Here is a 23573-nt window from a genome sequence, read left to right as displayed (position 1 = left end):
GTGTGTGTGTGTGTGTGTGTGTGTGTGAGAGAGAGAGAGAGAGAGAGAGAGAGAGAGAGAGAGAGAGAGAGAGAGAGAGAAGAGAGAGACTAATATACCTGACAGAAAGAACTTATAGAAGGAAGATTTTTGGCTCCTGGTTTCAAAGGTATTTCACCTTAGTCCATCATGATGGGGAGGGGGTATAGTTGTGGGAGAGAGCTGGTCCATAGCAGCAGGAGTCGGGGAGGGTGTGGTGTGGGAGAGGACCCATTCATAGTAGTGGAGCCAGAAGCTCAGGCCACTACATCCAGAGGTGCCATCACCTTCAGCAGCTGACTTCCCAGACACATTCTGTTCCTAAAGGCCTTCAAAATAGCCTCACAAGCTGGGGGCCAAACGTTCACGCCATGAACATGTGGTGATAAATCTCAGACTCAAACCGTAGCACCCAGGCTAGTGTTGAGTCAGAGATAACCACGACTTGGTGTCCTGAATGCTGCACCACCAGACTAGGCTCTCAAGCTGGATTTTGCTAAGAAATCTTCACTGGGTACTGGAGAGGTGATCTTGGAGTAGGTCAGGGAAGGAGGAGGAAATTCAAAGCTGTTGATGGAATCCTCTGTCCTTGACATGGTCACATTCTGTGGGATGGGCTTGGATTGAGCAGGAATGGTTTGGATGCGCTACCGGGTAAGACTTCCAGTCAACTGTGGCGGGGAGACTGAGCCTTGTCCTCCTGGCCCTCTTGGGTTGAGAGACACTGAGATGTGAGGACTGGGTCTCAGTGTGGGATAGCTATAGTGACAGGTGACGTGTATATGTATGAAGTGGCTGCTGGGAGGATTCTGGGTTCCTCTTTCTTCCCCTGAAGAGAGGCATCTTCTCCAATATGCTGGACCAATTAGTGGATTTATATACAAGGCTGTGTGACCTTGTAGGTAGAGGACATAACCCCCACGACCCAGCATCTGCCAGCCACCTGCCTAGCATTGCTCCCCATGGGCTGGGGCTGGCCCTGTTCTGATGCCCTTGGTTGCTCGGTTGGCCTGCCCTGCCCTGCCGCTGGCAGGCTTGGGCGGCAGTCTGCGTCCGGAGCACGTGGTAAGCCGATCCCTTTCCTGCTGAATGAGTCTTTGGTCTCTCAATCTCTGCCATCGGGAGGAGGTGGAAGGCTGGAGCCACACTCTGAGCTGTGCCAAGCTTGCTGCCAGCAGTCCAGTGCCCAGATGGAGGTTGGGGACAAGGAAGACGTATTCTGTCCCCTCAGGCCCTGCTCCCTTTCCCCTCCTGCTAGACCTGGAGATGAATGTAAATTAGCTGGCCCCAGCCCAGGGTACCATCTCCAGTCATTATCTAAGAAATGGAATTTAAGTTCCCATTGATCACATGCTTTTCTGACCCATTAAATGTGCTTTCCACCCATCCTCCCCTCTCCCATCCTTCCCCTCCTATCCTCCCTTCCCTCTATCCTGCCGTTCATCTACCCTCTTTCTATCACCCCCTGCCCCATCTCTCTTCCATCCAATCCCCTCCATCCTTCCTTGTATCCTCTCCTTCGATCCTGCCATCCTTCTCTCCAACTTTCTTTTCTTTTCTTCTCTCTCTTTCTCTGGCTCTGAATCAATCACTTGTAAGTGGTAGGCACCAAATGAGTCCTGGGATTTGGGAAGCCAGGTCTGGGGATTCTTGGGGATAGAAATAGGAGTGTCACATAAGTTTCCCAGACACCCTGAACCCAGAGCCAAATGGGGAAGGGTCCTGGCTTGGTGATAACTTCTGTCTCAGAGAAGCTGGCTTTAGAGGAATATGGCATGTGGCTGGGCTCTGGCAATGGCTATAGCGTCATTTCTCAGATTTAAAAGGCAAGGACACTGGTCAAAGTCTAGAAAGCTGAGGTTAAGAAAAGCACTCAAGGCCAGGCGTGGTAGCTGAGGCAGGAGGAAAACCTTTTTAGAAAAAGAAATTAAAAGCAATCCCGTCGGTCCAGCTTTCCTGAAGGCTGGGTCTTTAGTGGATACTCGATAGACCTGTGTGAGGTAAGGGTGACTAGAACAAGGGCAGGGTGAGGGGCGGTCAGCGGGGATGCAGATGCTGCGTTCTGCTTGGGGTGGGTCCATGTCTCCTCAGCCATGCCTGGGCCCTGCTGCTCATTGCCATCCTGTGGCTGAAGGTACAGGGCTTTCCCCCTTTAGATTTCAATTTTTCAGAGCTCCCCTTTCTAGGAGACTAAGCTGGATGGTGTTGAAATGGAGCAAACCTCTTGACTGGTAGACTGTCGATGAATAGCACAGTCAGTTCCTAGTACCACACCCACAGAAATGCCACTGTGCCCTCAGATTTACCTGGGCAGTAGCAGTTGCTACACCCAGCTCTGGTGGTTGTTGACCCTCCCTCCCCCAGGAGGGCTTCAGACTGCCTTGGAATCCAGACCCTCAGTGGGGAGTGTGTTCTTTCTGGATTGCTTCTCAGCACTGGGATGTCTGTCCCTGATCTGGGGATCCCTGGCCTCACTCTCCCTATTCTGAATGTTTGCCTGGGGCTGGCACCTGAGGCTGGTGCCCAGTATCATCCTTGGCTTGCTGGTGGGCAGCAACACTGCTGACTGCCCTGTCCTGCTCTGGGTACGTCTCCCCCCTCAGCAGCTTCATCAAGGAGCTGCTCTGCGCCAGAGCTTCCTGGGGACCTTTCAAGCTTCTAAGCTGTCCTTCCTGCTGCAGAGCCCCACCCTCCGGGGCCAGTCTTGCCTGCTGTCTGTCCCACTGATGGTTTGGGGGCTGTTTTAGGGAAACTGTTTCAAGGGATCTAGGTCTGGCAGAAGATCAGTCCTTTCCTGGATGCCATCCCTCCCGCCACTTCCCAGGCTGCCCATGGGTGATTTATCTCTTCTAACTTCCTTTCCTTTCCACGCCCCTTCCTGCCAGACCACTCAAAGCTGGGTGAAGCTTATGGGCTTCAGCAACAGACTGGCCCGATCAAGAATATGGAAGTGCCTCCAAGTGACCTGTGGAGGGAAGGTCTCAGGAGGGGCCAGTCCCTAGGCAGGCAGGGCCTTGAGAATAGATGCTAAGCATGGGTTTGGGATTTGGGCTGCTCCAGTCAAGTCCTAGCTCTGACTCCTGTCTTTTGTTGCCCCTGGCAAGATGCTCAGCCTTTGAGTCTCAGTATTCCCATCTTCAAAGTGGGGAGAAGGATAACACCTGGCTTAGGACAATGACTTAGAGGTTCATTGCAAAACCTTGCCTCTCCAAGGGACCTTGTAAAACACCTCTTGAAGTGAGTCAGACCACCTTCTAGCCATCCCAGCTACTAGTAGACCTTTAAATCAGACCTCTGGCTGACACTGTTGCCTCACACTGTCCAAGTGCAGGTTGTACCCCTTGGGTGGTTCATCTCTTGGGGATTCGCTTCCCAGACTGAGTCTACCCTCCAGCACTGGCCAAAGTCCCCTCCAAATCTGATATGTCAGACTGCAGATGAGCAAAAGGCACGGTTCTAGGTCACCTTGAGCCCACTGTACTGAATGGAGGAGGGGAGGGAGCACAGGTCACCAGTGGTGTGTGGCACCTGGACTACTCAGTCCTTTCACTCCCCAGGTATTGTTGAATCCCCACACTAAGCCAGTCCCTTCATTCCCTACTCGCTGAGGACAGGGCAGTGAAGGAAACAAGAAGGCAGATGGCTTAAAAGAAAATTAGGGTGATAGCTCAATTGTTAAAGTTCTTGCAGAACCTTGAGGATCTGCATTTGATCCCCAGGACCCATGTAAGTGCCTGGCAGGATGGTGGCATGTGCTCGTGATCCCAGTATGGTGAGGCAGAGATGGGAAGATCCCTGGGACAACATGTGAGGTTGTTCTCTAGGCTCCACACATTTGCATACATGCATATACACACACACACACACACACACACACACACACACACACACTTCAAGTCACAGGATCAGGAGGTATCTGAGCATATTATGAGACAACAGAAACTTGAGCTCTGCTCCTGAAGGAGTGATTGCAATGGGCAGCCGGCACAGTGGTTAGAAATTTAAAAACAGGGATTACCAATTTAGTTTTCACTGAGTGGACAGCAAAGATTTGGAGAGGATTGAGCTGCCCAGGTATATAACTGGGGAAGAACATGTCTAAGTGGTGCAGGTGACAAGTGCAAAGGTCCTGGGGCTCGGTATGTTTGGGAATCATAAGTGGGGGCCCCTGTGGCTGAAATGGAGGCTGTGATAAGAGAAAAGGTCCCATCTAATGGGGGCCAGGTCACTTAGGATTTGGTAGCCAGTAGCCCTTGTGAGGATTGTCATGACTTTTGGCCTAAGCTCTTCTATCAAACAGTAGATGATGAAGATCTTTCCAAATAGCACTTCAAGGGGCTTCTCAATTTTGTTTAGTTGCATAATATTCTTCCATACCTGTGTGCCATTGTACCATATTTTAGTCACTATTATTTTCTTTCTTTTTTATTCTCTCTCTCTCTCTTTTTTTTTTTTTTTTTTTTTTTTTTGAGACAAGGTTTTTTTCTGTGTAGCTTTGGAGCCTGTTCTGGAACTCTGTGAATTTGAGACCAGTCTCTGCCTCCCTAGTGCTGAGATTAAAGGTGTGTGCCACCAACGCCTGGTAATTATTATTTTCTTTAAAACCTGTACTTAAGTAACAGATCTTTTAGGTTATTTCCAGTTTGACTTTTCTGTTTCTAGAAAATGCTATAATGGGAATATACTGTTTGTATTTGTGCAAGCCGTAGACCACCTTTCTCAGGGTGGTGGGCAGTGACAGGTTGGTGTCTTTCAGGGCTGTATTGATTGACATTTGCAGTCAGAGGGCAATCTGCTCTCACCGCTCTGTGTTCACCTCCTGAGTGAGATGCTGTAGAACAGCTTGGCCTTCCTTTACTTCTGCCTGCTTCCCTATGAGAGCCAGGTAGGTTTGCCTCTGTTTCACAGATGAAGTGACAAGCACAGAGAGATTAAGTTCCCTAGCAGCGTTTGCACAGCCAGATGAGGGATGGAGTTCTGGTACCCACCGTTCATCTTCCTGGCACCTCTCCCTATTGGTTCTTTCTTCACGTGAATAAGAGTCTGGAGGAGCCTTGCCCTCTTGTCCCATTTAGCTTTGAGGTCCAGAGCAAGGACCTGAGTTCAAACAGGAAACCTGTCAGTCAACTCACCGAGGTGGCTGCATCCCGGAGGCCCTTGCAGACAGGTGGCAGGGCAGGAGCAGTGTGTCTTGGCAAGCTGGAGCCACAGCTGCAGTTTCTCTTGTCCCCTTCCATTACCAGTCCCAGAGGGGCAGCTTAGGAGTGTGTGTGTGTGTGGGGTGTGTGTGTGTGTGTGTGTGTGTGTGTGTGTGTGTGTGACACTGTAGCCTTTGCAGGATCAGCTTGCTCAGGGATTAGGTTTCAGCATTTCTCAGATGAAAACAAATCGGCCTTTTTATTGCTCTGCTTGGCCTTTGGGACCACTATAGGTTGGTGCATGTTTACAGGCTTCCTGTAAGTCACTGGTTCTGCTCTAGCCCCAGGGCAGAAAATAGCTTCAGATGAGTTTAGAGCCTTTAACCAGTGGCAGGAGAAACAGGTGCCCCAGCCAAACAGTGTCTGGCTGAACATCTTCCCTGAGGTAGGCCTGCCTTCAGGAACATTCCACTGCTCAAGGGGACAAACCAAGGGCAGCTACCATCACCCTTAGTGCCCTTGTCTGTGACTCCCCATTTGCTGCCGTTGCTGTCTGATAACACTTTGCTCAGCGAGACCCCTCTATTACGGTGGATGGTTAGAGAGAGGAGCACAGAGGTGGGTGTGGATTTTAGCTCTAGGCCTGGGATGGAGGAATGATAACTGGGAGAACCTTTGTAGCTATGAGGTGAAAAATGGGAATGGGGGACGTTTCATTCTTCTCTGTTTGGATCTTTCTCCGTGTAGCCCTGGCGGTCCTAGAACTCGCTCTGTAGACCAGGCTGACCTCGAACTCACACTTCTGCCTGCTTCTGCCTCCTGAGTGCTGAGATTAAAGACATGCAGCACCACTGCCCAGCTTTGGGACGATGGCTTTTCTTGAAGTTGGGGTGAATTTTTCCACCCATGCACCTATGTGGGTGACATGACTAGCGTCTGCAAAGGAACAAGGCGACTTCTAGAGTTCCCCGACAAGACTCGCTTTCTGGGTAAAGAGGACACGCTGTCTTCCACTCTATGCTCCCCGTTCCCTCTTCTCTCCTTTCTTGAAACTGTTTGTGCCCAAAGCCTCTCCCACAGGGACATAGATCTTTCAAGGGCAGAGCTGGATGCCCTCCAGTCCTGCTGCCTCCAGCTGGACTCTCCTTGCCTGGTGAGCCGAGGCTTTGCCTGTTGAGGGCGAGGCCCTGACTTCTCACTGCCTAGTTTCCCATCTTGACAGCTGTCACTGGCGCTTATCTGAGGCTTTAGCTGTATGTTGCTTTGATTGCTTGGGTGGGGGGAAGTCACCAGTAAGCCTTCTTTGATGTGGGTTCTGTGCTCCCCCACCCCCAGGCCAGTGAGGTCAGACTTTGATATGAAAGCAAAAGCTTTCCTCAGATCGTCCCTCTCCCTTCCTCCCTCAGAGGCTGCTCTGTCTGAACTAAGGTTGGGTACCCACAGGTGCTCCTTGTGGGATGCCAGAGCTGGAAGGGCCAGGCCTGGACCAGGGGCTGCTTCCCATTCAGGAAGGTTCCCTGTGGGTGGAGGACTTGGGAGTCAGGGAAGATCCACTTTCCTCATCACAGTAGGGAACTGCCTGGTTTAAAGGGGAACACAGACCATCTGTGTCCACTGCCCAGCTCACACTCACTCGTGTAGAAACACCACTGACCCCTCCACACAGTTCCCTCTTGTTCACTGAACCCCTGGGTTAGCCTGCAAATACCCCTCTGTAGAGAACTCCATGGGTCACTCTGCACAGCCCCCTCGGGTGTGCTGGACCCTGGACGTCCAGCCCTGCACTCATCTTCACTCTGAAAGCACACGTCCCCTTTAACCCCAGTACTTCTGTCATGCTGAGAGCTTATATCATTTGGGTGAAGCTTTGAGACTGACCACTAATGAAGGAGGGTCCTTGTGTGACTATGGACTACACATGTCCTGTCGTGTTCATAGCTGTCCTGGGATGCATGCAATTCCCAGGGAGCCACTTCAAGGGACCTCAGTGCTAGCCTGGCCACAGGTGTACAGGTGGGTGGGTCTGAGCTGTCACGTGGTCTCCTCTGTCTTTATCATTTACTGTTGGTGCCTCTGAACCCTGGATGTGCGCCTCTTTCTATCTATCTCAGGTCTACCTGCTATATGCCCATGACATTTCTTCCAGATAAAACTTACAGTGCCTCTGGCTACATGTTCCCTGGGTAGCAACCGCCTGGTGCTACATACCTTACTCACACCCCAACCTCTACTAGCTTTGCTTCAAGTACCTATTCACAGACCATGAAGTAGTCCTCCAGGGGGCACTGTGCTGTTTCCTGTTTCTTTCCTAACCCCAAGACTGCCAGAAGACAAAATGCACGATCATTTTGTCCCTTAAGAACAAGAGCCAAGGGGCTGAGGAGATGGCTTAGCTTTTTGTTTGCCTTGCAAGCATGAAGGCCTATCCTCAGTACCAATGTATAAAGCCAGGTGTGGTGGGTAGGCATTTATAGTCCCAATTATGGAGAGGTAGACACAGGAGGATTCCTGGTAGCTCAATGGTCGTTACCCTTAGCCTTCTTGGTGAGTTCTAGTCCAGAGAGGGACCTTGTCTCAAAGGGAAGAGGTAAACAGTGCCTAAGGAAAGCCATTTGAGGTTGGCCTCTATACATGAAGGCACACAAGTACAAGCTCGCTCTCACAAATGCTCACATGTGTGCACACAGAGAGAAAGAGAGGGAGAGAGAAGAAGGGGTCAGGGCACTGACACTGACCAAGAGCCAAGAGCCAGGCCTCTGGAGATGCTTCTACATCTGCTAGTGAATAGAGAAAAGGCGTTAGGATAGAAACAGGAAACAGAACGGTGAGACACAACCAAGGCTCTCAAAGTCGTAGCCATAGCCAGCTGAGCACCCTTCCCCCCAGATATGGACTGAGCTGGGAAGGATGGAAAAGTCATTGATCTGCAGGCAGAAGCTTCTTCTCCAGTGAGGTGTGGCCCGCTAGTGTCTCACAATTTTTGTACTGTTGGACCAGCAGGAGCTGATATGTGCTGATTCCTAGATGCTGGGGCTCTAGGACCCTCAAGCCACCTCCTTCTGGGCAAGTGTCCTGGATCTGGCATAAGGGATGGCTTCCTTCTGGGAGCCAGTGGCCCTGAGTTGTAGTCTTGGCTCTGACTCTAACCATCTGTGGGGACCGCTGCTTCCTAGAGATGGATGGCTGGAATTGGGCAGACCAGTGTCTAGACTCAGCATGTCTCCTGAGCTGACTGTCCTGTGGTTCTAGGAAATGGCCTGGGATGGCTGCCCACAGTGGCAGCAAATCTGGGGACTGGATGAATCCTGGGCACCTGGAAGCAGTCACAAGATCTCTGGGTCCACCTTCCTGCCTCTAGATTCTAGAACTTGTGCTCAGGGCTGTCTCTTGAATGCAGGGAATGTCGTTGGCTACACGGAAGTCAGAGCAGTTTCACTGTTTCAATGACATCCGCCTAGGCTGGGTCATTTTGTGAGACTCTTGTCTTTGCTGCACATTCAGTGCCATGATCATTGAGACAGAGCCACCTAGATGACACACTCTCAGCAGCTCCATCCCTGGCAGATGATGGATTGTCAAAAGCAGTGGGGTTAGGTGTGGCCCCAAGGCTGTGTCATGGAAACTATGGCTTCCAGGCAGTGCAAGGTAGCCTACTTCTCATGTGGGCTGCTCCCTGTGAGAGTGACAAGGAGCCCTAGGAGCGGATCAGGGACACAGATAAGCCAGTGAGGGTAGGCTGTCCAAGGGGGTTCGGAGGACACTGCACACCCTGAGTAGCTATAGGGATTTCTTAGAGGACACTGGTTTGTTATGAGCCACCCAAAGCTCACCATAATGTCAACCGAGAGATGACAATGATGAGAGTTAAGAGTCCCCTGTTTCTAACTTGAAGATGACATGGGCTTTCTTGGAGAGATGGTGTAGTCCCATAACAGGAAATGTTTAGATTCTACGAGGACCATTACTGGACCAACCTGGCTGTGTCCACAAGGTCATTTTAAATTCTGATTCCCAAGCCACTGAGAGTTTTGTCTTTTGGGGGCGAAGTGGGGCCTAAGGCCAGGGTCTCCCTGCTCCTCTGCCCTTACTTGCTCTCTTCCCTGCTGTGGTGGTTTGAATAGGAATGGCCCCATAGACTTTTGTTTCAATGCTGGGCCCATAGGAAATGGCACTATTAGGGGGTGTGGCCTTGTTGCAGTAGTTGGGTCACTGGGGGTGGGCTTTGAGGTTTTATATGCTCAAGCCAAGCCCAACGTGGCACTGTCTCTTCCTGTTGCCTGTGGACTAAGATGTAGACCTCTAAGCTATCCCTCCAGCACCATGTCTGTCTGCATGCTGCATGATAATGGGCTAAATTTCTGTACTATAAGCCAGCCCCAATTAAACGTTTTCCTTTATAAGAGTTGCCGTGGTCGTAATGTCTCTTCACAGCAATAGAAACCCTAAATAAGACACCCATCTGTTTCTCTCTCTCTCTCTCTCTCTCTCTCTCTCTCTCTCTGCAGAGAATCTCACTATGTAGCCCAGGCTAGACTCGAACTTGCTTCAATCCTGTGTTAGCCTCCCAAGGGAAGGCTGTGTCTGGCCACAGCCAGTCATGGTTTTTAGAGGATTCCCCAGGGGCTTCCATTGCCTTCTAAAGGCCATCAGGGTGGGGTCACTGTTGGCACTTTTTTTTAACCATCCATATAATTGTTAATTGTTTATTGAGATAACTATTCCTTAGCCCACATATTCCTATTTCATCGTTTATGAACACAGTTCAGCAATGAGTTTCTATCAAGCACAATCCAAAGAGTTTTTTACATTCTGAAATCACTCTGCACTTTGGAAGACACCAGCCTTCCTCATTTCTTCCAAATCTTTCATGGAATCATAATTCTGTAGGATTCTGCATATGCTTTCTTTCTTGGCTCAGCCATGCTGCACTCATAGAACACCCTGGGCCACAATGAACGCACCAGCCATGTCAACCTGCAGACACTTGGTCAGAACACCACACATCTGAGGTTTTGGCACTGTACCAGAACTCATGGTAGTGAATATCCTCTACACCAGTGTCCTTCCTGGTTTTCACAGAAATCGGCACTTGTTCGTGTACCTAGTATTTCCATGGTACTTTCTGTAGGTCAGGCATGGTGGTGCTTATTTGCATTCCAAGCCCTTAGGAGGTAGAGGCCGGAGGATCAGGAATGCAAGGTAATCTGCTATCTGGCGAGTTGAAGACCAGCCTGGGTTACTTAAGATCCTTTATCAAAAGACTTAAAACCATCAGAGGAAAACAAAAATGCGTATAATTAGCATAGCAAGTGTATGATCTCATGGGGTTGGGTGCTCATAACTGGTTTAAGTTAAATTTATTTTTGTAATTTACAAAATACTACAGATGGGAAATGAAATCAAATTGGGCTGGGTGGAGACAGGCGTGTCTGTGGGGGCACCTTAACCCTTTCAGGGGCCTGGTCATTGTTGGTTCTAGAAGGTGCTGTAGTGACAAGAGGGCCATTGCAGTAGTCCCTAGAGACTATAGTTTCTACCAGTTTAGATATCTACCAAGATACAGGAAACTTTTTCTAGCCCCATTTTCTCTCCCTATCTTTGGAATCTATTGGGTTTTTGAGACAGGGTTTCTCTGTATAACAGCCTTAGCTGTCCTGGAACTCACTCTGTCCACCGGCTGGCCTCGAACTCACAGAGATCCTCCTGGCGTGTGCCACCACAGACATTGGATTTGATTTTTAATATGCAAAAACAAACATTGGAGTCTGTGATACTGGCTGCCTGCCTTGCCTGCTCAGTCATGCCATCAGTGAAGGCAGGGCAGGGGCCTTTGTATAGGGCTCCTAAGTAATAGTTTTGTTCTTCCCTTCCTTTTTCCTTTATATTCGTGGGCAGCTGCTGGCACTGGGAGGCAAGAAAGGGGCTAGTATGTGATGGCTGTTGTACAGAGGGACCTAGAGAGGCTGGTGGTCTTCCCCTGGCAGGCTCTCCCTCCTGGGCTACAAGGGCAGGTTCAAAGTGGCTATAGCCTTGAGCTGTGGAAGCATTAGGTGTCACAGGGAAATGGGAGCCAAGGGAGGGCAGAGGAGGAACCTTCCAGGAGAGAAACAAAGTCCCCACTGGCCTGAGAATTGAGTTAGAAGTTTCAGCTGAGATCCAAGTAAGGAACAAACAACATGGAAGGACCTGGTTTCCAGGCAGCTGTCCTCTGGTCACCTTTTAGGGCAAGCCATGCTTGTTGTGGGAACTTCTAGGCACCTGCCTGTGTGTTGCTGAGTGGCTGGTCGGCCGCACATCTGGCTGGCTAAGGACGGCAGTGGGCATTCTGACCCTCGGAAAAGTGGTCCTGCTGGTTGCGATCATCAGGGATGGGAGTAAATAGCACTAACAGCCAGGCGGCTTCAGATGCTCTTCACACACCCACTGGCATTCTGAGCAGCCTCACCCAGACCGTGTCAAGGTTCCTGGGCCAGCAGCCAAAGCTGTTGGGACTTCTGCCCCACCTCCTCTGGTGGCACCCCAGCCCTCTCTGGGACACACAGGGCCTTTTTCTTATTCTTCTTCTAAGTCACCGAAGTGTCCTGATGCCTAGACTCTGCTTGGAGGTGGCAGGAGTAGGCGTGGGGAGGGAACAAAACAAAACAAAACCAAAACAAAAACCTCTCCACCTTACTGCTCAGCAGCTGGAAAATTGTTGTCATCTGCTCTGCCTTCCATTTGCCGGGAGTGGGAAAAATGTGGAAAATCTAGGGAAAGAAATTTTAGTCCTTCACATAATGCTTCTTTCTCTTGGGGCCTGGTAGCCCTGCCTATCCCTCTGGGCTCGGTCTCCTTTGCTCAGGGGTTTTTGTCTTTGTTTTCTGGAGTTTGGGGCTGCCTTTGGATGGGGTCTGGGGCTTGGCTGCCCTGGGCTGGGAGGCTGGAGTCCAATCCCTGTGCTGGGGCAGGTTGAGCTGGGGTTGAGGTTGGGGCTGGGTTGGGACTCAGGGCCAGGCTGGAGGGGAAGCCACTGTGATGTCATTCAGAGCTGCATAGCTGCAGGATGATAAGTGAAGCCCAGGGGACCCAGCTGGCTGGGATTACAGACAGAGTTTGCTCCCACTGGCTTCCTTCAAGCCAGAGTGAGCCTGAGCCGAGCCGAGAGGGGGAGAGAGCGAGCTAGAGTAGAGAGAGGGAGAGCGGGAGGGAGTACAGTGTGTGTGTGTGTGTGTGTGTGTGTGTGTGTGTGTGTGTGTGTGTGTGGCCAGTTAGCACTGGCTCCTCCCACCCCTGACAGTCCCAGGGAGCCCGAGGAGGACACTCAGCCTGAGAGCTGTAGCCGGGCAGGAAATTACTTGAAACTTGAAGCAGAGGGGACAAATCCGAGTGTTCCCACAGCCTTTCTCCTGCTCTGCTCAGAGGGTAAGTGCAGCTGTGCTGCTGTCCCCTGTGTGGGTTTCTGCTAGACCTGGGGTGGGCACTTTTTGCCTGGAGCTCAATGTCCCTCAGACCTGATACCGGGAGGGTATGAGGTTGTGTACTGCCTCTGAGTGGGATATGCCTGTGTCAACCTCATTTGGTGTTCCCTCCCGGAGGTGCTCTCTGGGTCATGCTATGGTTGCAGCTTTGGTAGAAGGGTTGCTGGGTGAAGGAGCATGATGGATCTGAGTGGTCTCGTTTCTCTGGGCAATGATTCATCTTGAGTGGAAATGGGGTGGGTAAAGAGAAAGTCATAGGAGTCCACTATTGGTGACTTGGGGAGTTATTAATTGGGGCATTCCTTTATTTTATAGACAAACTGTGGGTCCCCAGGGCTGACTCTTATGTTCCCATTCACAGATTTCTCCCCATCTTCATCAGCAGGGCTCTTGGCCATTCTGCTGTTTCTCCAGCCAGGGCACTCCGAGTGCCCAGGCAGCATCCTGGCCTGGCAGAGGACTTGCTAGCTATTTTTACCATCCTGAAATGTGCCTGGACTATCTGGTGCTTGGGCAGGCGAGGGCGGGGAGTGGGTGGGCCAGGCTCTGGTTATAGCACCAGGCTGGGGAGTCAGGTGCCAGATCTGCTGGGCTCCTTGGGACAGGACAGGTGAAGTCTGGCCAGGAAAATTCACATTTGTTCTGTGTGCACAGGCTGATGTGCGATCGGGATAGGTCATTTGCCTTCTAGGTCGGGTCCCTTCTTGGTAGGGTCTGAAATGAAGGTTACAGTCACCATTTCCCATGTCCTCCCTCTGGGGAAGAGGCATGGTATGGATCCACTTAGGATGGTTTGTGGGAACAGCACCTCAGGTCCTTAGGGGCCATATTTGTCACCATCACTGTACCGGACCCTATATATAATATTGCCTTGAAGTTCTTGGTTTCCTATCGTAGCTGGAGAGCTGTCCCCTTCTTCTTCCTCCCGGGTGCCACTTTTATAGCCATCTTCACCTTGAACTATCATGGAGTCAGGAGCACTGCACACTGAGCCAGGTGTCAGTTTGACGAGTCCTTGCTGAGTGACCTTCAGCTTCCCATAGCCCCTGAGCACCACTGCCAGCCTATGAAGTGGGGTAATGGATCCCTCTGTGGCTCTCAGCTCTAAAAGCTCGAGGCTTTTTAAAATGTCTCCTTTTTGCTCAGTTGACCTTGAGTTCCTCCAGGTCTCAGTTCAGCTGCCCTCAGTCTAGAGCACTAGAGCTGGACAGTTTTTCTTGTCTAAGTTGACTTCCCTGCTTTAATGGCCAGAAGTCCAGATGTCCCACCTCTGCCCACCCTTTTTTTGCTTCAGCAGGAGGGGGCAGCACCCAACCCTTCCTGGATCCATGGATGTGGGTTTGTGTGTAACACGGTGAGATTGCTCACACAGAGCACAGAACTTGACCTGTGGGGAGACCGTAGCAATCCCAATCTTGTCCCCTCTTGTTTGCTTTCTATAAACATGAAGGGTTCTTTCAGATGTGTGCTGTTCAGAGGTCTCTTTTACCATACCCAGGCTCATCTGTTCCCTGCCTTTGGGAACCTGAAACCCTGAGGATGTCTATATTACACCAGTAGACAGCTCTCCATGTGGACCTAGATCCCTGAGTGGCATGTGCCGGCACCTCCTTTTTCCTGTTTCCGAGGCTGTGTCCCCTCTGTGGTTCCCTTCGGAGGTTTGGGTGTGGCCTCATTTCAACCTCTCATTCTGCTGATCTTTAGATGCCACAGGATGCTCCTTTCCCTATAGAAATTCCCAGAGTTCCCTGCAGCCTGAGCTGATGGCTGTAGATGAGAAGTGACCCTAGGTAGAAGCCAGGCTGGCCACTGAGACTAAAAGGTCCCTATCACCCACGCCAAGCTATTTCAGAAGCTCCTAGAGTTGCTGGGCCATCAACAATGCTTCTCCTTGGTCTTGTCTGTCTTTCTATAGGTTGAAGCTGTTAGGGTGCTCTGGACAGGAAGCCTTTGGGTCTCCCAAAGGCTTGCATCCTATCAGTGTGCTCTCCTACTTCTGCATGGAGCTTGGATTCTTCACACTGGTCTTGAGTGCTGGGCATTCCAGAAATAGCACCCTAACTTTTAGATGAACATGTCTTTGTTTTTCTTTAATTTATGTTCATTGATGTTTTGCCTGCATGTATATGCAGGGTGTGAGGGTATCAGAATTATAGACAGTTGTGTGAGCTTCCATGTGGGTCCTGGGAATTGAACCTGGCTCTTCTGGAAGAATAGCCAGTGCTCTTAACTGCTGAGCCATCCCTCCAGCCCCCAGATGAACATGTCTTAACTTGGGACCCATAGATGAGCCCCAAGTATTCAAAGACACTCACTTATTCCTCAACTTATAGGCAAAATGAATGCACATAAAAAATATTCTAAAGGGGCTGGAGAGATGGCTCAATGGTTAAGAACACTGACCACTCTTCCAGAGGACTCAGGTTCAATTCCTAGCATGTACATTGCAGCCCACAACTGTCTGTAACTCCAAGATCTGATACCTTCACACAGACATACATGCAGGCAAACCAACAAACATAAAATAAAAATAAATAATAAAAAATTCTAGAATTTCATCAGATATCCTCAGATGTCCTTGGCCTAGGAAAGTTATTGTTCCTGGTCTATAGTGTGACTAGGGAGGTCCATGGGCTAGGCTCTGCCTTAGTCAGTTTATAGGGACTTGGCTTGTACTGTGAAATGAGAGGAATCCCCACTTTATTGATTTTTTTATGCTGTAGGATCCTTTGGGGGTGACTTGGGGTCCACCTAGAACCCCTGATTGTCTCCTGGGTTGAATGAAGAAGACACTGGGTGAATGGCAGGATTATCACAAGTTTTTGGGGCTACCTCAATGTAAGGCAAGGATGATTATGGAGGTACCTAATATGTACAGGTTGTATTCTCCACAGAGATAACCTATAGGGTTACATTGAACTTCAAGAGGCTCCATTCATACAGACCGTATGGTGTCTGGCATTATCTGGGCACCAGAGCTAGAGGGAAGAGCTAGAGCCTTTCCTTGGGAAACACTTGGATTCTTGGAGAAGACAGGTGCAATTGTCGGCAATGGCCATGCAGTATGTGGCAGATTCACAGGGCAGATGAGTTACAGGGGCAGTGGAAATGGCCTATCCTATGGGAGGCTTCAAAGAAGTTGCCACTGGGTCTGAAGGAGGAGACAGAGGTTTGTGCCAGTGGGGTCGGGAGCCTCAGGAACAGGGCGAGGAAGGGCCCTTTCAGGAGGAGGGACAGCATGTACTGCACGCCAGGGAAGAGCATGGAAATAGCCTAGTGAGAATAGAGTGGAGGCTGTGTGGGTATTGAGGGCAGCAAAGAACAGGCTTCAGAAGGGAGGCGGGCCGGGCCAGATGATAAAAGATCTGGTGTGTCCATCAGGAGGGTTGGGCTTCACCCCCGGGGAAGCGGAGCTGTTGGCAAAGGGAAGCAGAGGATGGAGAGAGGGGAGCAGAGCATGCTTGAGTGTGCCAGGCCTTGCTCCAGGAGCTTAGCTCTTGAATGCTGCCACTCAGCAAACCTTTGAGTAAGCGTCCAGACCCTCACGTGCATCTCGGAGGCTGCTCCAAAGTGGCCTAAGTAGTTGATGCGAGCTGACTAGGCCATTCTAAGGCAGGAGCTGTTTTTCTGAGTGAAGGGTGTGCCTGGCGTGGGGGATGGGGAGCATGCTTTCCCTCTGTATCCTTGTCAGAGCCACATCTCTGTGGCCCACCTGGTAACTGCCAGTCCCATTTGCTGGCTACCACATGCTGCTTCTTCCTTGCCTCAGCCCTAATCTTCCGGCATCTCTGTGGAGAAAGGTGGAACCCAGCCCACGATTGCTGTCCCAGCCGCCTCAGCTTCACTTTTTGCCCCTGCCCGTCTGTCTCCCAGTCAAACATCACCTTTACTCTCCCAGTGTCACTTGTCTTTGTTGAGACCCAGTCTTAATGTGTAGCCCAGACTAGCCCCAGACTCATCATCCTCCTGCCTCAGCTACCTGAGTGCTGGATTAGAGCACAGAGACCCTACCACCACACACACTCTATTTACCTCCAGACTGCCAGTGTCCGGGGTGGGCACAGTGCCTCAAGCCCTTGGCACTGTATTGATTTCCTTGCCCACCAGGTGGGTTGGTCATTGTCCCTCTGTGTAATGTATCCCAATGAATTGTTATTTGTTGACATGGACCCAAAGGACTTTTTATCACTCAGGACCCCATTCTGAAGCCCTTCATAGGTCATTGACCCTTCCATACACACCTGCTGGCTGCTCAGGTTAAGTTTCTTTTCCGGGAGTTCTTCTTGACAAAGTGGGTACCTTTCTCAGAGCCAGTCAGGCCAGCATCTCAACATCCCCATGGCTGGGCTGTCTCTCCTGATGTCTTGACAGGCAACATTTCCCTGCCTCACATTTGGATCCAAATCTCAGATCCCAAAGCTACAAATAGCATGTTTACAGAGCTAGGCTCAGCCCCAGCTATGGCCTCCCAGGGAGTACCCTTCAGATGGGCCCTGGGATCTGCATTCTTGGTAATTCCTGGAAGAGTCCTGAGCATCAGAATCCCAAAGACTAGTTTAATATTAATAACTTTAGCACCTTCCATGCCTTTTCTCCTATTTGGTGCATCAGATGACGTGCCTTGCCCCCTCTGTGTCCTGGCCTGTGGTGGTACTGTTGTTAGTGTTTGGCGTATCCTGGGAGGGAGCCCCAGCACATGGGTCCACATCCAAATCAGCTGGGGATTTTCCTCAGATCTTTCCAAAACCCTGACTCCCCCATCTGGATGCCTGCCCTGGTGGAGCAAGGGCCCCTCAGTGCATGCAACCAAACAGTATCCAGGGCTGAGTCCCTCTCCCAGTGGCTGCGAGCAGGAGCAGACAGTCAGATGAAACGAGTAGGGCCCTTGGTTCCACCGTGAGCTTGTCAGTTTCCTGGAAAAATGAACAGGACACAGCCCATGACAGAAGAGGGTACCCTGCCAGCCTGCTCGGGGGCCGAGGGGCTTGCTGCCCAGGACTGATAGCAATCTGGGTGTCTGGTATTGCTAATCTTTGTATTCTGTTGTCACCAGGCCAGGACCCATGACCCTTCCCAGCTAGACCCTTCCTATTAGCCAGACCTTTCTGAGTCACAGCCTTCTTCCGTTTTCAGGGGGCTTTACATGAAATGCTTGTGTTGGCTGCTGGGCCTTGGATGTGCTGAGTTCCGTGACTCCTCGGCTTGTGAATCTTAGATCCCCCTCCCCCTGCCCCTCCCAGGCCCCTCTCTCCTCCCTGCCACTTTATCGTACTCCTATCCTCCGGTGTCTGCTTTCTCTTTTGCCCTTCCTGCTTTGATGGATTGAAACCAGCCTTGTGTTCCGGCTTCTTGTGGTCCTGCTAAATAGGTTTTAATGTGACTGTGGTGGGAAGAGGGAGGCAGTGAGTGGCCTGGCATGGGGGGCTGGAGGCACTGACCTCGGTGTCCCTAAGAGGAGGAGGAGGGTGAGAATGTTCCACGGGTCGAGTATTGCTCACTGACTCAGTTGAAACCCTGATTGGGCCTGGGCAGGCCTGCATGCCCTTGATTTTGCCCATGTTACAAGGTAGAGGACCATTCAATGAAGGTACCTTGGTAGGTCAGAGGGCGGGGCCACTGTGGGCAGCAGAAGGCAGCCAGGAGCAACTAGCCCTCTCCTGGAGGATGGCGAGAGATGTTTGCCTTTGTATTGCACAAGCAGTATTTAATTAAATAATTTACACCTCTTCGATTTTCAGTGGCTTGGCAGTTACTGAGAACAATAGCCCACGTGAGATACATTACATGGCAGAACAAGTTTAATATTGACATTTTCAAAATCAATGCAGAGTGAAGACTGGCTAAGAGGGGGAAAGGAGGGGCCAGGGGTTAGGTGCTGTGAATCAGCCTGCATGCTCCTGCGTGCGCTGGAGAATGCTCTTCTTTTCCAAACTCCTGGGTAGGTTCTGGGATGGCCTTGGATGCTCTCAAGATCCATCCCATCATCCCCAGTGGCTCTCATGAACACTGTAGCTGAGTGAAGAAGCTGCAGAGCAGGGCAGGTGGAGCTGTGTAGAGCTCAAGAGGAGCCCTGGCCTTAGGGCTACAGTGGCGTCTGTTCTGTTGTTTGTGTGGAAGGGCCTGCAGCTGCCTGGACTCAGAGGAGGGAAGGCAGCCCTTGCTGCCCACTGGCCCAAGGGACCCACCACTTCACAAATCTCTGTTGATGACAGCCCTTGGTTTTGGTACTTGTCTTCCCTGGAAAGCTTCTAGTAAATAGGGAACCAGTTCTCATAGAGACAGGGCCGGGGGACGCCTCCTGATTCTATACTTTACTCCTTTGGAGATAAAGGCAAGGAAGACAGAAAGGCAGCCATGCGGGGCCCACCTAAGTCTCTAGAAGTCTAGTCTGGTGGTACTCTCAGGCCACAGTCTCGGAAGCCCCGGCTGTCAGGCAAAACATGCTGCTGTGTCAGCTGGTTGCTTGAGTAGATCCTAAAGCCTGAGTGGAAACTGAGGCCAGATGTAACTCTGTGCCCCTGAGAAGCACGTGTGGCAGTTTGGAGTGCTTTGTCTGGCCAGCGTCTCTGAGAGCTCTTGAGTGACATGTGGGCCCTCTCATACGGGAGCATTGCTGGAGGCATTCCTGTTTTGTGGTCGTATGGCCGCTTGTTTTGGGCCATAATCTTCTATATGAGGGTTTGTTTCCAGTGGCTCTCTTTGGGCCTGAGGGATAATTCTTGGGCATGGCAAGATCATTTGTACTTTTTGAAGTGTTTGCGGCTTTAAGTTTAAATATTTATTTTGGATTATTCCTGCCTTTTGTGTGTTTATTCTCTCTCTCTCTCTCTCTCTCTCTCTCTCTCTATCTATCTATCTATCTATCTCTCTCTCTCTCTCTCTCTCTCTCTCTGTGTGTGTAAGTAATGTAAGAAAAAAAGCTGTGAAATGCAGATTTCTTGGTCTTTAAAGTAAATTAAAGCTCTCTCTGGGAGCTTTCACAGATACCACATATTTGAAAATGGATTCTCTCTGCTTCTCCATCTTTCCTGGAAGCACAATCCTCCTTGAGGAACAGATCTTGCATTGCTGCATGTGTGAAGTGACTAGGAGCATGTCTGGGGTCCTGCATTCTTGCAGCGACTTGTGTTTGGACATGTAAACAGACCCCGCTTTCCCACTGTGCTTCTCGGCCCTCGGTGTGGACACATCTTGGTGTGTCTGACCGACTGATTTCTACGGCATGTGTGTTTCTCATGGTTCTTGTGTCTGGCTTTGTGCATCATTGGAGGGTCCTGGCTGGAGTGGGCGCAGCATTTGGGAAGTGTCTTTTCCCCTGATACCTAGGGTCTGGATTGCAGAGTTAGGAGAGGAGGTATGCATGTGTGTGGGGGGGGTAGCAGAGCTGGGGCTGGGCTGCTGACTCCTTATGGTGTGAAGTCATTGAACTGTCTGGGCAGGGGCGGGGCAGCCCTTGTTTCTGAGTCAGTCCTCTGGCCCCAAGCCACTCAGCACTCACTTTTTCCTATCAGAGAAAGTGTTGCTCTTGGGAGGGGGGGGGTCTCCAGTGCTGTCTGCAGACGAAAGGATACCCCTAAGACTTCATACCTCAGATGTTTCCACTACTGCTCTGGCCTGGCCCTAGCACCCCACATACTCTCCCTTGCCCCACTCCTTAGGAGTTTGGCATGGGGACTGCTGGAGCCCCATTGTGCAACCTCCCTGAGCTACAGGGATCTGAGTGCCTGTTTTGGGGAGCCTCTTGCAGTCCCATCCTGACTTGCCTTCCCTTCCTTAGAGGCCTGTATGTCCTGAGTTAAGCCTGCTGGTGACGGACTAGGGATCCACGAGGATGGAATAGTGTTCTGGGAGAAATATGGAGAAACTTCTGGAAATGTGACAGTGGGAGGGAAGAATGACATTGTCTGAACTGTTCTGGCAAATTCTTTGTATTGAACTAAACTACACTGTGGAAGGCCAGGGCTGGTTTGTTTTAGCTTTAACTTTGACTTCAGTCTCCTTGCCCAGCCCAGCACTGAGCATGTCTGGATCTTGCCCAGTCCCCCACCACCCCTGGAACTGTCCAGATCCCCTCTATGAAGGGAGTGCTTGGGTCTATGTATTTATACCTCCATATCCTACAGGCTCCCTGCTATCCTTTGGGACTCTCCTTGGCTCCGCTGCTTGAAGGCTATATTTAGGGGAGGTCTGGGTCTCCAGACTTAAAACTCCTATGTATTTGTGTTTGAGGTAATGCCTCTTCTCCTGGCCCTGCTGCCTCGAGCCCAGGGCAGGACTCCTAGGAATGAAAGCAGAGGAAGCTTCCTGAAGTGGGTACTGTAGGGGCTGAGTAGGCCCGGGATGCTCCCTTTCATTAACTAATGGTGTTCATGGTGACGGAGGTCATGGTTCCCAGTATATCTGACACATTATAGGGTATTGGCACATTCAGCTGGAAGTATCTTGAGTTCTGTGGTTAGGGGTTGTCTTATATGATTCAACATGATTCTGTTACTGTCTTTTTTATTTTATTTTATGTGTGTGTGTGTGTGTACATCATGGAGGCCAGAGATCAACGCTGCCTCTTCTTCCCCTCAGTCTTTCTCCACCTTACTATTTGAAACAGGATCTTTCACTAGACCTATAGCTTGCCGATTCTATTTGGCTAAACTGCTTGACCCAGGGGTTATTTTATTTATTTATTTTTTAATGTGAGTGTTGAGGATTGAACTCAGCTTCTCATTCTTGTACAGAAAGTGCTTTCCCCATTGAGCCATCTCCCTAGCCTCTCACCCTCATATTAAAAACGAAGGTTGCTGAGGTTCGTGGAGTAATTTGTGCTACTCTGGTTTGGAACAGCTGGACACTGGCCTGGGCCAGTCTGAACATCTTATGTTGTACCTCACTTGAAGTGGAGTGCAATTGAGGGCTTTCCTCCCAAGAGCTTGGTCAGGGGGGCTGGTATATACCCCTTTGCCCTCTTCAGGGTAGTGAGATGAGGTTTGGGGTTCAGGGGTTTGGGCGGGGGATGTCACTGATGAACGGGTTTACCTTTGGTAACGTGTGCTGTCTGCTATCTCTCTTGCTGTCCTTGTAGAAGTGGTGGGTCACACTCAAGGGCCATTGGATGGGAGCCTATATGCCAAAGTGAAGAAGAAGGATTCCTTGAATGGCAGCTCAGGACCTGTCACTACTGCACGGCCTGCCCTATCAGCCACTCCCAACCACGTGGAACACACACTGTCTGTGAGCAGCGACTCTGGCAACTCCACAGCCTCCACCAAGACAGACAAGACTGATGAGCCTGTTTCTGGAGCTACCACTGCCCCTGCTGCCCTGAGTCCCCAGGAGAAGAAGGAGCTTGATCGCCTGCTAAGTGGCTTTGGTGTAGATAGAGAGAAGCAAGGCGCCATGTACCGGGCTCAGCAACTCAGATCCCACCCAGATGGGGGCCCAACAGTGTCCTCCCCTGGCCGCCATGTTGTCCCAGCCCAGGTTCATGTCAATGGTGGGACTCTGGCATCAGAGCGGGAGACGGACATTCTGGATGATGAACTGCCCATCCAGGATGGGCAGAGTGGGGGCAGCATGGGCACACTGTCCTCCCTCGATGGCGTCACCAACACCAGCGAAAGTGGATACCCAGAGACCATGTCCCCACTGACCAATGGTCTGGACAAGTCCTATTCCACAGAACCTATGCTCAATGGTGGAGGCTACCCTTATGTGTCTGCCAACAGGATGGCGCCTGTCCACAGCAGTCACTCAGCCCCCATTCGACCCTCCTACTCTGCTCAGGAGGGTTTAGCTGGCTACCAGCGCGAGGGACCCCACCCAGTCTGGTCACAACAAGTGACTAGCGCCCACTGTGGTTATGATCCCAGTGGTCTTTTCCGATCCCAGTCCTTTCCAGATGTGGAGCCCCAGCTGCCCCAAGCTCCAGTCCGTGGGGGCAGCAGCCGAGAGGCTGTGCAGAGGGGGCTGAATTCATGGCAGCAGCAGCAGCCTCACCCACTTCCCCGCCAGCAGGAAAGAGCCCCACAGCAGAGTCTTGCCAGCAGCAAGCCTAGCCCCCAGCTGTCAGCGGAAACCCCAGTACCTGCTCTCCCAGAGTTCCCAAGGGCAGCCTCCCAGCAGGAGATCGAGCAGTCCATTGAAGCCCTCAATATGTTGATGCTGGACCTGGAGCCTGCTTCAGCAGCTGCCCCTCTTCATAAGTCCCAGAGTGTCCCTGGGGCCTGGCCAGGGGCTTCCCCACTTGCTTCCCAGCCCCTCTTGGGCTCTTCCCGCCAGTCACACCCGCTGACCCAGTCCAGATCTGGCTATATCCCTAGTGGGCATTCCCTGGGAACCCCGGAGCTGGTCTCTTCAGGCAGGTGTTATTCACCTTACGATTATCAGTTACATTCAGCTGGATCCAATCAGAGTTTCCGTCCAAAGAGTCCAGCCTCTTCTACCTTCCTTCCAAGCCCCCATAGCTCTCCGGGTCCTCAGGAGCCCCCAGCCTCTCTTCCTGGTCTCATCACTCAGCCTCAGCTCTCACCAAAGGAAACTACTTCAGACCCCTCCCGAACTCCAGAGGAAGAGCCGCTGAACCTGGAAGGGCTGGTAGCCCACCGGGTAGCAGGTAACAACAGCTTTGGAGACCATGAGACCTGGGAAACCTCTCCCTATTTCCCCATGCTCTCCCCTGTTTGGTCTCTGTGGTTTATTGGCAGAGAGGTGGGTACAGCATAGGTTAGGGACCTTGACAGCTCTGTTTCAGCCTGGGGAGGTCTTGGGAATGTTCATTCAGCCATCCCTTCCTGTATAGATCATCTATTAGGCACTAAGCCAGGCATTAGGACACAAAGATCAGTGTTTATCCATGCCTGTCCTTAGGGAGTTCACAGTTTGAGCAGGAAATAGGTACATAGGTGGCTCTAACAGATGACAAATTGTGCAGTGGCAGAGCAGAACCAAGGTCCCGGTACAAAGCTTA

The 23573-nt window shown here is 51.1% G+C and overlaps 1 protein-coding gene across 5 annotated transcripts in view; it reads left to right on the top strand.

The window, feature by feature from the left end:
- The window catches only part of Tns1 (tensin 1), a 170060-nt gene that overhangs the window by 104927 nt on the left and 41560 nt on the right, over nucleotides 1–23573 (top strand). For all 5 annotated transcript variants that reach the window (XM_051190448.1, XM_051190445.1, XM_051190444.1 and 2 more), the window contains one exon: nucleotides 21690–23219. In XM_051190448.1, the coding sequence (XP_051046405.1) occupies nucleotides 21690–23219 (1530 nt within the window). The remainder of the gene's footprint in view (nucleotides 1–21689; nucleotides 23220–23573) is intronic.

The sequence above is a fragment of the Phodopus roborovskii genome, unplaced genomic scaffold (genome assembly GCF_943737965.1).
Source record: "Phodopus roborovskii unplaced genomic scaffold, PHOROB, whole genome shotgun sequence".
In the NCBI taxonomy this organism is placed as follows: domain Eukaryota; kingdom Metazoa; phylum Chordata; class Mammalia; order Rodentia; family Cricetidae; genus Phodopus; species Phodopus roborovskii.
The sequence above is the reverse complement of the archived record's forward strand: the minus strand, read 5'-3'. Positions and strand labels throughout refer to the sequence as shown.